The 17,397-nt window shown below is 35.6% G+C and overlaps 1 protein-coding gene across 1 annotated transcript; it reads left to right on the forward strand.

The window, feature by feature from the left end:
• Positions 1-2,370: 2,370 nt before the first annotated feature.
• LOC138335649 (uncharacterized) lies at positions 2,371-4,425 on the forward strand. The gene has a single exon (XM_069284813.1). The coding sequence runs from the start codon at positions 2,371-2,373 to the stop codon at positions 4,423-4,425; it is 2,055 nt and encodes a 684-aa protein (XP_069140914.1).
• Positions 4,426-17,397: the final 12,972 nt, after the last annotated feature.

Raw genomic sequence — 17,397 nt, forward strand, 5'->3', positions numbered from 1 at the left:
CGTATCAGGATAATGAAGAAATTTCGGACACTCTGTAATCGTGTTTCAATGCAGCCCGACAGACACTTGTACAACTACTCGTAATAGTCTCAGTGACCAATGGAACTGTTTTCGAACAAGCTATTTCGTACAAATTAGTGTCACACGTACCACTACTTGAAAACTACTTCATATAAGACTTTCCATATATATTACACATATACAGCCTCAATTTGTGTACAGTTAACTAGAACATTCGTACAAATATGTCGATCAAATCATTTGTAACTCAGGAAAACATTTTTGAAAGCCGAAGGACACGGGTCCTGACTGAGAAGGCCAAAGAACAATATGAACAAACATTAACCAAATTCAAGGATAAATTGCCCTCTGCTTGGGGAAAGTGCCAGTCTGAGTTGGACAATGCTATGTGTGCTAGTGATGATAACGTAGAAAATCTGAAAAAAGTAAGACTTTCTCTGTCAATAGTATATGGTGGATATTGCATGATTTCAGATGAATTTACGTCCTACATGGACACAATCAACTCTGCAGAAAGCCAAGATGAAGTAGCTCATCACGCAATAAATTTCAAAAGATCAGACTTCATAGTAAAAAACGTCCTTAAACAGATAGATGTAAAAATTAGTTCCGCAGAATATGAGACTCGTTCCAAACGGTCATCGAGGTACTCCGATCATTCTGGTCGCACTTCACGACACTCCGATCGCATCTCACAATATTCGAACTCTAGCTCTAATGCCGCTAGAAAGAGAGCTAAGGCAGACGCTGCTAAGGTTCGCGTCGCATATGTACAAAAGGAAGCTGAGTTACGTAAACATCAAGCATTTGTTGAGCAGGAGGAGAAATTACACTTAGCAAAATTAGAACGTCAAAAACAAAAACTAAATGCGGATATGTATGTTTTACAAGAACGCAAAAACTGTGCCGCAGCGGAAGCGGAAGCTGATGCACTTGAGACAATCAGTGCTGCAGGTGAAAGTATACATATTCCTGCACATCTCAATGTTTCTGTAGTGGATACTGTGTTGCGTACAGAGAAATATGTTAATTCGCTCACAAACATTGAAAATGGGTCGCGTTACGACACAAGGGAACCGCACTTTGAGAATGTGTCGCGTTACGAAGCGAGGCAACCCAACATTGGAAATATGTCGCGCGACGAAGAAAGACAATCGAACATGGAAAATGTGTCGCATAATGAATCGAGACAACTGGTCATGAAGGAGAGCACTGTCGCGTCTGAACTTTCGCAATTTCTGTTAAAAAAGATCTAATATTCTCGCGACTACACAAGTTCGACGACTCACCTGAAAATTATGCTGCCTGGAGAACTGGGTTTTGTAACATCATGGATGAACTCAATGTCTCGCCACCTGAAGAACTTGACTTGTTGATACGTTGGTTAGGACCTGAATCGGTGAAACACGCGACAAGCATCCGTGCAGCAAGTACGTCAAACCCAGTTAAATGTCTTTCACGACTATGGGACCGTCTTCATGAAAGGTACGGAAGCCCCCAAATGGTCGAGAGCGCACTCAAAACAAAACTAAACAATTTTCCCAAGATCACGAACAAGGAGTTCAAGCGATTATATGAACTTGCTGACATTCTTTCGGAAATTGAATCTGCCATGGAAAACCCGACATACCGAGAACTTCTCTCATACTTTAACACCACTGCTGGGATAAATCCTATAGTCTCTAAGTTGCCGCACAACATTCAGGAAAAATGGACAAATCATGCTGTTCGGTATCGTAAACAATTTGATGTTGTTTTCCCACCCTTTTCATGCTTCACAGAATTCGTGCGCGAGATGAGTCAGATAAAGAATGATCCAGGATTTGTCTATGACAACGACACTGCGAAAGACAGCAGTATTCAGAAACAGGACAGAAATCCTGTTAGTCGTGCCCCCGCAAAGAAACGTGGAAACCAGTCGGCACCTCATGTCTCTACTTTCAAGACTGAAATCTCACCTACAGGAAACATGGAGGCTATCGACAGTTCATCGCTTTGTCCGTTGCATCACACAGGCCATTCGTTAAATCCTGTCGTCAATTTTGATCAAAACCTATTGGAGTTAGGAGAAAATACCTTAAAGAAAAGAGGTACTGTTTCAAATGTTGTGACAGTTCGAAGAACATAACATGCAATGTATGTCAAAGCACTGAACATCTGGGAGCTCTACATTTCGACGGCGGGGAGAAGAGTCGTGACAAAGAACCAGTAAAAACAGTCACCATACCACATAATGAGAAAGTTACGGCAAATTGTACGCGTATTAACAATGCCAGTGGCCGAAGTAAATCGTACAAAATCCTCATGGTAAATGTTCACCCTACACAAGAGCCACAGAATACAGTAAAGATGTATGCGTTGTTAGATGAACAAAGTAATAGATCTGTTGTACGCCCTGCGTTTTTCCAACTTTTTGATAAAAAGTACGAAACTGTAAACTACTCGCTATCGACATGCTCTGGACTTGCTTCAGCTACAGGGAGGAAAGCGTGTGACTTTACTGTCTCAGCACTTGATGGTTCATTTAATGCGGACCTACCAAGCTTACTTGAATGTGACAATATTCCGATCGAACGAGAGGAAATTCCAACTCCGGATGTTGCTTTGAGTTACCCACATCTTTCTGACCTCGCACAATACATTCCTGATCTCGACCCTAGTGTAGAAATTGTCATGCTTCTAGGCCGTGATATCCCTAAGGTACATCACATGCAAGATCAACGTATTGGTCCTTCCGGTTCACCTTACGCGCAACAACTCCATCTAGGATGGACAATAATTGGAGAAACGTGTTTAGGAACTATGCATCGTCCCGATACAGTCAATGTCAATAAGACTTATCTCATCAAGGACCGACCATCGCTTTGCAAACCTTGTCCCTACAATCTCCGAGTGAAGGAACGTGCACCTTCAGATACCACTGCGCACGACGAGTGTGAACACTCAATCTTCCAAAGAACCAGAGATGACGAAAAACTGGGTCTCTCTCGTGAGGACCAGGAGTTCCTAAAAATTATGGATAGAGACTTTACAAAAGACTTACATGGACGATGGACAGCTCCACTACCATTTAAACCACATCGACCGCGTTTGCCAAACAACAAGTCCCAAGCAGTAAAGCGCGCTCATATACTTGACAATACACTGCGTACACCCATCAAGAGAGCACATTTCATAACCTTCATGCAGAAACTGTTTGAGCAAAAACACGCCGAACTAGCTCCACCGCTTCATGACGGTCAAGAATGTTGGTACTTGCCAATCTTCGGAGTGTATCATCCGAAAAAGAGAGACCAAATCCGCGGAGTCTTTGATTCATCGGCTAAACATGACGGGCTGTCGCTCAACAATGTCTTGATGTCCGGTCCAGACATGACCAACAATTTACCAGGGATCTTGTTGCGCTTCCGCAGAGAGCAGGTCGCAGTAACAGCCGACGTCCAGCAAATGTTTTACAACTTCTTTGTCTGTGAGGATCATCGAAATTTCTTGAGGTTCTTATGGTATCAAGATAATGACATGTCCAAGGACTTGGTTGAATACCGCATGTGTGTGCATGTATTCGGCAATACCCCCTCACCTGCGGTTGCTACGTACGGCCTTCGGAGAACTGCATGTGAAAACGCTGACAACTTTGGCTATGATATGAAGGAGTTCGTTGAGCAAGACTTTTATGTTGGTGACGGGCTTATGTCGCTGCCATCTGCACCAGAAGCTATTGACCTCATGAAACGTACGCAACAAGCTCTCGCTACAGCTGGCATAAGGCTTCACAAAGTGGCTTCAAACTGCACACAAGTGTTAAAATCATTCCCCCAAGAAGACCTCGCAAAAGACTTAAAGGATCTGGAGATAGGTACAGACAGCTTACCTGTCCAGCACAGTCTCGGACTCAGTTGGGATCTTGAATCGGACTCATTTCTGTTTCGCATATCTCCAGATGACAAACCGTACACTCGTCGCGGTGTTCTTTCAGTGACTAATAGTTTGTTTGATCCACTAGGCTTTATCGCACCTGTTGCAATCGGAGAGAAAATACTGCTGCGCTCTATGACTACGGGTATGTTCGACTGGGATGAGACTCTTCCTTCAAAGTTCGATAATGAGTGGGAACGATGGAGAGATTCATTACATGATCTTCAGGACCTCAGAATTCCACGTCAGTATACTTCATCATCCTTCAAAGAGTGCGAGAACATCAGTGTCCATGTTTTCTCAGACGCTTCAGAGAAAGCTATAGCCTCTGTCGGTTACTTGTTGACAGCGTGTGAAGATGGAACTCAAGAGCTAGGGTTCATCTTGGGTAAAACCAAGGTTGCGCCACTTCATACCATGACAATAGTTTTTGGGTGTTTTTGGGTGTTTTTGGGTAAATCGTTCTGCCGCTCCCCGGCGTGCTGTTGACGTTTGTAAAACCTGAATCGCTCAGCTATCTCCGACGGTCTAGGGCACAGGTGTGAAGTAAGCTTTTCAATTAAAGCCACGTAAGAAAATGTAGCTGGTTTATTAGGTGCACACAAGTTCTTAAGTAATGTGTAAGTTTTGGGGCCTATGATTGCAAGCAAGGCGTGGACCTTGTTGGTATCCGGAACATCGTTCGCTAGAAAGTACTGTTCAATAGGTTCCGTGTATGTTTCCCAGTTCTCGACGGTTTCGTAAAACTCCCCAATTTTACTTATAGCAAATGCCATGATGTGTTGCTCCTCCTCGTCGCCAGGATGTTATGTATTTGTAGCATTACAACACAGAGCACACAACACGTGGGTTTACAAATGGCGTAAACATGGCGAACTCTTTTATTGAGAAGGTACAATAGTTACACAGACTCATAGTCTAATATACGGATCGGTTACATTCCGGTGTCCTATAAAATTTTGATCCCCATAGAATACTTACCCGATGAATATTTAATGCATAATATATTGACCCGGGTCAGTATTTTATGCATAAAATATTGACCCCCCCCCCCCCTATAAAATATTGATCCCCCCTTTATGCAGTATACGGTAATTATTGATATACTGCACCCTAAATATATACATTGTAGTCCTGAGAAGTAATATCATCAGTACCTATGGGTTTGCTCAGGTAATACACAAGGTGTCACACTTACCTGTAAGTGTGGGGATGATCCCCTGGGACTATATGATTAGCTATATGTGTATATACCTTTATGACTTTACACTGCCTATCTATATGCATGCATGTATACCCCTGTTACCCCATGTACCATTATATAAAGGTGATAAGTTAGATGTATAGAATAATTATTAGTATAGTCATGCAACTTCTAATCCTTTTTTCTGTTAAATTATTAATGTTACAAATAAAGTTACTTATATCTATTATACAATGTATCAAATATATATTAGATACAGTACATAAATGATGCAATATACATGTATGATATCTGAGGGAGACATGTAATAAAATTATCAAATCAAGACGATCGAGGAAAAGAAAATCAAAGTACTGTAAGTACTGAACTGAAAAAACATTGATGTAACAAAAATTTACTTCAAAGAAGGCAAATATGTCATTAGTAACATTTTAGGGTGTGTATTTTCTTGCAAGTCTCATGTCATTATCTAGTTGGGTTATTTATCTTCCAAGTATTCATTTAATTGATTTTGGATAAATTGTTAAGATTGCAGACAACCATTCCTCCTCATATCAAAAGATGAATCTAAAAATTATGAGAAGATTTTAAGAAAATGCTAGAAAATTTATTTTAGATTTGAACTTTGAAACTATCTTGAATTCAACAGTTTCAACAAATATTTACAGTCAGTGTCATGTGACCGTTTCTCTAATATTTGAATATAATTGTCTGAATAACAAAATAAAGAAAAAATTTGTAGTTATGATTATTTGATAATTGATCTTGAGGACAAGGCCATGGAGACCTACAGCTAATAACAATCTGCAGTAAAATGACAACAAGAGAAACATTAAGACTCCATTAAGAAGAAAGTATAATCTGACACATGGATATCCCTTGATGGCAATTTTACAAAATTCATGGCTTATGCTGCAAATGTTGTTTACAGACCTCATTTATAAGGAACTATGTGCAATGCATATAATATACAAGTATTTTTTTTCGATGAACTATGTGGTACAGATCTATTACAGGAGGAAAGGGCAAAAGGCAATTAATTAGATAATTATCAAGAGAAGAAATGAAATGACAAAAACTAAGGGTCAAATGTTCATTTAAAGAATTGGTTACTGCATCAAAAACAAAACTGAATTGTTTTGAATTATGTTTATTCAAAAATACTTTAATACAAACAATGTATTCAGGCATATTAGTAAGTAATGAGCAGTTCTTGATACTTTGCTGCAATATTGAAGAAAAGTCATATCAAAGTCAGATTCAGTATGATACTGTCTCTATATAAGGCATAAAATGGACACTGAGAATTCTTAACAGCATATTAAAACAACCATTCTCAAAATCAGTGTGTTATTTGTATACATTGGCATGTACATTGGACCCTGGATAATCTGGACACCTTCGTTCCCAGCCTAAACCGTACAGATTACAAATTTTCCGGACTGCCGAATTTCGTGTACCCTAGTCAATTTTGAAATTGTCATGTACAAGTTACTCCCCTTGACCGTGTAAATCAATGATGGGTTTTTATGTTTATGTACTAAAATAGATACTTTGTTTGTTATGTTTTAAAGTGTTTTTTTCAGATTTAATTATGTTAAGGATATGAAATTAACGTACATGTAATCACACATTATTGGCAACTTGTTGTTAATGTCACATTACTTACAACTGTTTATACATGTATTGGTAACAAGATCAGAAACAGTTGTAAAAACATTTGATAGAGGCATCAACTAATGGGAACAACCAATGGGCTATGTCACTAGAAGTGTTAAAATTTGTGTCATTTTGGTGAACACACTGCACAAAGTCAACAAGTAAAACTGTTTAATATGTTTCTGTTCTAGCAAATAAATGAATGTCATTCCATATACAATGTACTTATATGGCCGTGTCACAGATGTGAATCATTGAAATATATATTGTAGTAATGAAAGTTCAGGCGTGATGATGGGTAAAGAAATTATCAGTTTATATTATAAATGTAGGATATTTCTATATATATCTAAATGCAAAGTTACTCGACACTCACTAATTGTTATCACTTGATGTTTTGCAACATTACAGTCAATGGGACAGAATTGTAGTTCTGATAATGACCGGCTGTCAGAACATATATAGAGTGTTTCATTCAAGCCAAGAAAACTCTTTAATGTTTGTTTGAATTTTACAACAAAACAGAAAGACTAACACGTGAGTCAGTCTGTGAAGTTAAAAGTTTAAACACCTTCTATCTCTCAACAGATTGATAACAATTGGCAGTATGTCAAATGGTGACAACTTTTTGCAAAAGTTGCAAATATACTGGATTTACTTTTTTGTATTTTGGTGTTTTAATTGGCATTATGAAACATGCCTGTTGTCCAGAGCTACATGTATGTTGTCGCAGCTAGTTTAATATATGCCTGGTAGTCATCCTTAGAATCATTTCACTGCTTCCAAAGTAATCCTGATAATCTCCAGTCTTCAACAATTTGTGAATCTGCTTCAGATGACTAGCCAATGAGTCCTGTAATTATAAAATTTAACATATATATCAATATTCTTAATTTGTTATAAAAAAGTTACAGAAATCATCTAACAATGACAAATGGAAGAAATTGGACTCATGTATACAAGTACTTTGAGTTAAAGATGCTCCACCGCCGACAGAGTATAAATGATATTCATCATTTGAACAATAATTAGTGTTTAATCGTGTATGTATAAGTCTAATTAACACAAAAAATAATATAAAATAATTTATTTTGCCTTTGGGTCAAGCGCAATCAGTGCTTCATTCCATATAGGATAGAGTGATACGGAATTTTTTCGGGATGCAATTATTTTTTTTTATATTTTTAACTTGAAGTGAAATTAGAAGCTCAAACTTTTCAACGGCGGTAATGGTGTAAAGTAAGTAACTTTTGTAACTGAAGAAAAATACTAAATCGTCTGCTGCCGTTTTTGATAGTGAAAAAATATCATTTGTCAGCGGTGGAGCATCTTTAAATATATTAGCATCATAATTAATTTATCTCCTATACCTGATACACATTGATAAAATACAATCTTTTTTACTGTTAGCAAAACTTACTTTAAACCAAATACTGTAATATTGAGCAAGTGTAAATTTAACATGTATGATATATTACAGTGCACAGGTTATTGTTTATTTTGGTAAGTGTTATTATAAATTCTCTGAATCCATGAAGTTATATATGAAGTGACTGTGTAATCGATGTTTTAAGTTCATACCGCCAATTTCGAAATCCCAGATATCAATTGTCTTAAATAAATCTAGCATTACAATTCTTCTATTTATCTAAAGAAATTCTGTATTCACATGTGTATTACACACATATGTACGTATTGTGTATGGATCTATATCATGCATTATTTTGCCTACAAATAAACACATGCTTTGTGATGTTTATAGACATATTGACAATCTGGTAAATTGACTCTATGCAATAATATTAAATTTGATGTCATCGCATTAGAAAATAATACCAAAAATGAATCTTGTCAACTGCTAATATAACAACAAACTACTTCAAATTTAAAGTGATATTCAATTTTGTTCATTGCGTTGTAATAAAATAAAACGTCGATTATATGGATGTTAGCAGGAATTCACACATACTCATGATGTTGTAAGTTCACTTCATGTGCCGATGTCTGTCAAATAGTTCATATAATAATACACCGACCCATAGGCATGATAGCTAGGCAAAGAGGCAAAACGAAATGAAACTTACGATTTTCACTGCTTCTGTCTCCAAATACGAAAAGAATTCCGTAGTTTACAAGCAAGGTGGCTTGCAACATGCAGTGTTCAAATATTCTTCGGTGTTTTTCAGATATGAGAATGCATTTATTACGCTTGATAATTAAATGGAAAATATCTCTTGACTTGCAAGTTTTCATCACAGGTCCGCTTTGCGTGATGACGTCTTTGTTTACATTTGGCCGTTTACACTATCGCTGAGTGTCACGATATTTCATTGTATCTGTATCCATGTATTAAATATTCACTCGTTAATGAAAGGATGCGTTAGTTGACAATCCGTGCGAAATGATAAGGAGCCAGCATAACTCAGAATTATCGTGTTTGTTAGCTTTTGCATAGATCACCCAGACGCTTGAGGCGTACGTAGTTAACAAGCGTCTTTTTGAGTGAGACTTGGTTAAATTCAGTGGGCTATCGTAATGACATGATCACAATACGAACGTACCTGTTCTCCAAAATGACTATCAATATAATACATGTAAAAACAAACAACTTTTGTATCTTTCTTAAGTCACGATGAATTAAAAAATTGTCATTATATAATAGATTATGAATGTATACATCAAAGTACAATTAGATACTTGCATACCAAAATCCTGACAATTCCTTTATTTAGTGTTACCCAAACCGGATGTTTACATAAATATATGCAAATGACTGGCGAGAATTAGGCCACCGATCGCTACCACTAATGCAAATTATCCTCACTATTTTTCAATTATAGACGTTCATTCTATAGTTTTTGTAGACATGTTTGAAACTATTCTATTTAATGAAGTACCATAGAAGTTGTTTATTACAATTAAACTGCACTATGGCAGCATATTTGTTCTAGAAAGAGGAAAAGAGAAAAAAAAATCGCATGCAAATGAGAGGTCAATCGCATTTAAATTAGTGGGTCATCCGGGCCGTAACAATACTGCAAAAGCAAGCTTTTTCAGTAAAAACACGTACGAATTAATTATAGCTTTTAATTTGTTAGTCAGTGTAAGAAATAAATAAATGTTAATTGATGCATGTATTGAAGCATATTATACAGCTTATAACAACTAGATTTCATTAAAACTATACAATTTCAGATGATTTTATATATAACTGAATTATTTTTAATTAATTAGAATTAGGAAAAAACTTTGAGTATAGTGTGATCTTCAACATTTCAAAGTTGTGCATGCAGGTTTAAGAGGTTTCAAAATTAAATAGTGTATGCCTTGATTGTATATATAGAGTAGGTAAATATTTTATCGGTAGAGATATCGATATCGGAGATATAGATAAGGTAAGTCATTATTTTTATGGATAGAGATATTGGTGATATATAAAGGGTGGTTCAATATTTTATGGGTGGGGATAAAGGAGATATAGATAGGGTGGGTCAATATTTTATGGGTAGAGATATTGGAGAAATGGATAGGGTGGGTAAATATTTTATGGATAGAGATATAGGAGATATAGATACATATGTAGAGTAGGTCAATATTTTATGGGTAGAGATATAGGAGATAAAGATAGGGTGGGTGAATATTTTATAGGTGGGGATAAAGGAGATATAGATAGGTGGGTCAATATTTTATGGGTAGAGATATTGGAGAAATAGATAGGGTGGGTCAATATCTTATGGGTATAGATATCGGAGATATAGATAGAGTGTGTCAATATTTTATGGGTAGAGATATTAGAGAAATAGATAGGGTGGGTCAATATTTTATGGATAGAGATATAGGAGATATAGATAGAGTAGGTCAATGTTTTATGGATAGAGATATAGGAGATATAGATAGAGTAGGTCAATATTTTATGGATAGAGATATAGGAGATATAGATAGGTTGGGTCAATATTTTATGGGTGGGGATAAAGGAGATATAGATAGGGTAAGTCATTATTTTATGGGTAGAGATATAGGAGATATAGATAGAGTGTGTCAATATTTTATGGGTAGAGATATAGGAGATATAGATAGGGTGGGTCAATATTTTATGGGTAGAGATATAGGTAGGGTAGGTCAATATTTTATTGGTAGAGATATAGATAGGGTGGGTCAATATTTTATTGGTAGAGATATAGGTAGGGTAGGTCAATATTTTATGGGTAGACATATTGGAGATATAGATAGGGTGGGTCAATATTTTATTGGTAGAGATATAGGAGACATGATAGGATGGGTCAATATTTTATGGGAAGAGATATAAGAAATATAGATAGGGTGGGTCAATATTTTATGGGTAGAGATATAGGAGATATAGATAGGGTGGGTCAATATTTTATGGGTAGAGATATAGGAGATATAGATAGGGTGGGTCAATATTTTATGGGTAGAGATATAGGAGATATAGATAGAGTGGGTCAATATTTTATGGGTAGAGATATAGGAGATATAGATAGGGTGGGTCAATATTTTATGGGTAGAGATATAGGAGAAATAGATAGGGTGGGTCAATATTTTATGGATAGAGATATTGGTGATATATAAAGGGTGGGTCAATATTTTATGGGTAGAGATATAGGAGATATAGATAGGGTGGGTCAATATTTTATGGGTAGAGATATTGGAGAAATAGATAGGGTGGGTCAATATTTTATGGGTATAGATATAGGAGATATAGATAGAGTGTGTCAATATTTTATGGGTAGAGATATTGGAGATATAGATAGAGTGGGTCAATATTTTATGGGTAGAGATATAGGAGATATAGATAGGGTGGGTCAATATTTTATGGGTAGAGATATAGGAGATATAGATAGGGTGGGTCAATATTTTATGGGTAGAGATATAGGTAGGGTAGGTCAATATTTTATGGGTAGAGATATTGGAGAAATAGATAGGGTGGGTCAATATTTTATGGATAGAGATATAGGAGATATAGACAGAGTAGGTCAATATTTTATGGGTAGAGATATAGGAGATATAGATAGGATGGATCAATATTTTTATGGATAGAGATATTGGTGATATATAAAGGGTGGGTCAATATTTTATGGATAGAGATATAGGAGATAAAGATAGGGTGGGTCAATATTTTATGAGTAGGGATAAAGGAGATATAGATAGGGTGGGTCAATATTTTATGGATAGAGATATTGGTGATATATAAAGGGTGGGTCAATATTTTATGGGTGGGGATAAAGGAGATAAAGATAGGGTGGGTCAATATTTTATGAGTAGGGATAAAGGAGATAAAGATAGGGTGGGCCAATATTTTATGGGTATAGATATCGGAGATATAGATAGAGTGTGTCAATATTTTATGGGTAGAGATATTGGAGAAATAGATAGGGTGGGTCAATATTTTATGGATAGAGATATAGGAGATATAGATAGGGTGGGTCAATATTTTATGGATAGAGATATTGGTGATATATATAATGTTGGGTCAATATTTATGGACAGAGATATAAGAGATAAAGATAGGGTGGGTCAATATTTTATGGGTAGAGATAAAGGAGATATAGATAGGGTGAGTCATTATTTTATGGGTAGAGATATAGGTAGGGTGGGTCAATATTTTATGGATAGAGTTATAGGAGATATATATAGGGTGGGTCAATATTTTATGGGTGGGGATAAAGGAGATATAGATAGGGTGGGTCAATATTTTATGGATAGAGATATTGGTGATATATAAAGGGTGGGTCAATATTTTATGGGTGGAGATAAAGGAGATAAAGATAGGGTGGGTCAATATTTTATGGGTAGAGATATTGGTGATATATAAAGGGTGGGTCAATATTTTATGGATAGAGATATAGGAGATATAGATAGGGTGGGTCAATATTTTATGGGTAGAGATGTAGGAGATATAGAAAGAGTGTGTCAATATTTTATGGGTAGAGATATTGGAGAAATACATAGGATGGGTCAATATTTTATGGATAGAGATATAGGAGATATAGATAGAGTAGGTCAATATTTTATGGATAGAGATATAGGAGATATAGATAGGGTGGGTCAATATTTTATGGATAGAGATATAGGAGATATAGATAGGGTAGGTCAATATTTTATGGATCAAGATATATGAGATAAAGATAGGGTAAGTCATTATTTGATTGGTAGATATCTATGAGATATAGATAGGGTGGGTCAATATTTTATGGGTAGAGATATAGGAGATATAGATATGGTAAGTCATTATTTTATTGGTAGATATCTAGGAGATATAGATAGGATGGGTCAATATTTTATGGGTAGAGATATAGGAGATATAGATAGAGTGTGTCAATATTTTATGGATAGAGATATTGGTGATATATAAAGGGTGGGTCAATATTTTATGGATAGAGATATAGGAGATATAGATAGAGTGTGTCAATATTTTATGGGTAGAGATATAGGAGATATAGATAGGGTGGGTCAATATTTTATGGGTAGAGATATAGGAGAAATAGATAGGGTGAGTCAATATTTTATTGGTAGAGGTATATGTAGGGTAGGTCAATATCTTATTGGTAGAGATATAGATAGGGTGGGTCAATATTTTATTGGTAGAGATATAGGTAGGGTAGGTCAATATTTTATGGGTAGAGATATTGGAGATATAGATAGGGTGGGTCAATATTTTATTGGTAGAGATATAGGAGAAATAAATAGGATGGGTCATTATTTTATGGGTAGAGATATGGGAGATATAGATAGAGTGTGTCAATATTTTATGGGTAGAGATATAGGAGATATAGATAGGATGGGTCAATATTTTATGGGTAGAGATATAGGAGAAATAGATAGGGTGGGTCAATATTTTATGGGTAGAGATATAGGAGAAATAGATAGGGTGGGTCAATATTTTATTGGTAGAGATATAGGTAGGGTAGGTCAATATTTTATTGGTAGAGATATAAATAGTGTGGGTCAATATTTTATTGGTAGAGATATAGGTTGGGTAGGTCAATATTTTATTGGTAGAGATATAGATAGGGTTGGTCAATATTTTATTGGTAGAGATATAGGTAGGGTAGGTCAATATTTTATGGGTAGAGATATTGGAGATATAGATAGGGTGGGTCAATATTTTATTGGTAGAGATATAGGAGACATAAATAGGATGGGTCAATATTTTATGGGAAGAGATATAAGAAATATAGATAGGAAGGGTCAATATTTTATGGGTAGAGATATAGGAGATATAGATAGGGTGGGTCAATATTTTATGGGTAGAGATATAGGAGATATAGATAGAGTGGGTCAATATTTTATGGGTAGAGATATAGGAGATATAGATAGGGTGGGTCAATATTTTATGGGTAGAGATATAGGAGATATAGATAGGGTGGGTCAATATTTTATGGGTAGAGATATAGGAGATATAGATAGGGTGGGTCAATATTTTATGGGTGGGGATAAAGGAGATATAGATAGGGTGGGTCAATATTTTATTGGTAGAGATATAGGAGAAATAAATAGGATGGGTCATTATTTTATGGGTAGATATATAGGAGATATAGATAGAGTGTGTCAATATTTTATGGGTAGAGATATAGGAGATATAAATAGGATGGGTCAATATTTTATGGGTAGAGATATAGGAGATATAGATAGGGTGGGTCAATATTTTATGGGTAGAGATATAGGAGATATAGATAGGGTGGGTCAATATTTTATGGGTAGAGATATAGGAGAAATAAATAGGATGGGTCAATATTTTATGGGTAGAGATATTAGAGATATAGATAGGATGGGTCAATATTTTATGGATAGAGATATTGGAGATATAGATAGGGTGGGTCAATATTTTATGGGTAGAGATATTGGAGATATAGATAGAGTGGGTCATTATTTCATGGGTAGAGATATAGGTAGGTCAATATTTTATGGTAGTTATTTAGACAAGTGGTAGTTATATAGACAATGGTAGTTATATAGACAACTGTTTGTTATAGACAGGATGTAGTTTTATAGACAGAGGGTTGTTATATAGACAGGTGGTAGTTATATAGACAGAAGGTTGATATAGACAGGTAGTAGTTAAAGACAGGTGGTAGTTATATAGACAGGTGGTAGTTATATAGACAGGTGGTAGGTATATAGACAGGTGAAGGTATATAGATAGGCGGTAGTAAGGTCTGGTACCACGTCTTACACGTGTGATTCGGTAGTAAGGTCTGGTACCACGCCTTACACGTGTAATTCGGTAGTAAAGTCTGGTATCACGGCCCTCTGGTGGCCATGACCGATAAGCATTATTTTTTGTTTACAGATACCCGGGGGTCAGGACCATATTATTAAGGTGAGGTCGGAGTCTCTTGTGAGTTATGGGGGAGGGGGGGTTAAACAGGAGGAGCAATTTTCTAATTTTGCCAGCTTTGTCGGAACTAAACTATATTTTTTAATGATATTTTATGAATTATAATGCATTTATATGTTAAAAATAAAACATGTTGGAAAATATAACTTAGAGTCAAAAAATAGGTCACAGTGACCTAATTTTGTTAAATGTCAATTATACAAGAATAAAGCTCATCTGGTGCCATAACAACCTGGAAAAAATGCTATATACATTATATTTAATTGCATTAAGCAATACATTTGCGTATTATAAAGTTAGGCAAAGAATATTGTAGTTTAGAAACGATTGGGGAGGGGGAGTTGAGGGGGGATATTTATTTTTTAAACTTTAAAACACCAATAAATGTTTTTGCTTATGTTTAAAGGGTCATATACTTGTTCAAATACTTTGCTGTAAAATTTCGAAATGCAATAATGATTTTGTAAATGTTTTCAATTTGCATTGTATTATATATAATTACATTCTCTCAAATGAGATTCATTACAGAAAAATAGTAATATTTGAATCAGTTCTGAATCTTACTTCTGAACATAGCAATACATTTTTTGGTGTTTTAAAGTTTAAAAAAAATCCTCCTCCCTCCCCCCTCTGCTCCCTCTCCCCACTCCCATCTCATCCAAGCTAATTTTTGCCTAAGTTTATAATATCAAAATGTATTGCTCAATGCAATTTAATATGTTATATATCATTTTTTCTGGTATGTTATGACACCAGATAAACTCTTTTCTTACATAATTCAGATTTTACAAAATTAGGTCAGTACTGCGACCTATTTTTAGACTCTAAGTAATATTTTCCAAAATGTTTTATTTTCAACATATAAATATGTTCTAATTTATAAAAAAAAAATCAAAAATATAAATTGGTTCCAACAAAACTGGACAAAACAGAAAATTGCCCCTCCAGTTTAACCCCCCATAACTCAAAAGGGACTCCGACCTGACCTGAATCATATGTCATATCATGACGTCCTGATCTCCGTGTATCTGTAAACAATTTCTGAGTATGTTTTTAGTGTACGCGTATGCAGAAGCAGCATCTTCTTAATGAGAATAGTATTGGGACCAATTCAAATAGCATCAACTTAACTTTACTATGAGAAAATTTCCTAAAATTCGAACATTTAAAAAGCTGTAAGTTAAATTTATCAGAATATTATAAATAACAATTTAGTAAACTTGTGTTATTGCTTGTCGATATCACACATTTACAACTCTAAATAATCAACGTGGTTTTTTTTTACTAGACTTTGAAAACATGGTTTTATCGATTGTGTGATGTTGTTAATGACCGCCATGATTTTATCGAGTGTGTATTGTTGTTGATGACCTCCGTGATTTTACCGAGTGTGTATTGTTGTTGATGACCGCCGCCATGGTTTTATCGAGTATGTATTGTTGTTGATGACCTCCGTGATTTTATCGAGTGTGAATTGTTGTTGATGACCTCCGTGATTTTATCGAGTTATGTATTGTTGTTGATGACCGCCATGATTTTATCGAGTGTGTATTGTTGTTGATGAAATCCATGATTTTATCGAATGTGTATTGTTGTTGATGAAATCCATGATTTTATCGAATGTGTATTGTTGTTGATGACCGCCATGGTTTTTATTCTGTGTGTATTGTTGTTGATGACCGCCGTGATTTTATAGAGTGTGTATTGTTGTTGATGACCTCCGTGATTTTATCGAGTGTGTATTGTTGTTGATGACCTCCGTGATTTTATCGAGTGTGTATTGTTGTTGATGACCGCCAAGATTTCACTGAGTGTGTATTGTTGTTGATGTCCGCCGCCATGATTTAATCGATTGTGCATTGTTGTTGATGACCGCCATGATTTTATTCAGTGTGTATTGTTGTTGATGACCGCAATGATTTATTGAGTGTGTATTGTTGTTGATGACCGCCATGATTTTATTCAGTGTGTATTGTTGTTGATGACCGCCATGATTTATGCAGTGTGTATTGTTGTTGATGACCTCCGTGATTTTATCAAGTGTGTATTGTTGTAGTTGACCGCCAAGATTTCACTGAGTGTGTATTGTTGTTGATGACCGCCGCCATGATTTAATCGATTGTGCATTGTTGTTGATGACCGCCATGATTTTACCGAGTGTGTATTGTTGTTGATGACCGCCGCCATGATTTAATCGATTGTGCATTGTTGTTGATGACCGTCATGATTTTATTGAATGTGT

The sequence above is a fragment of the Argopecten irradians genome, chromosome 11, assembly GCF_041381155.1.
Source record: "Argopecten irradians isolate NY chromosome 11, Ai_NY, whole genome shotgun sequence".
Classification (NCBI taxonomy): Eukaryota; Metazoa; Mollusca; class Bivalvia; order Pectinida; family Pectinidae; genus Argopecten; species Argopecten irradians.

Excerpts from the sequence above, each read along its gene's own strand:
- LOC138335649 (XM_069284813.1), top strand. The coding sequence starts at position 2,371 with ATGTATGCGTTGTTAGATGAACAAAGTAATAGATCTGTTGTACGCCCT.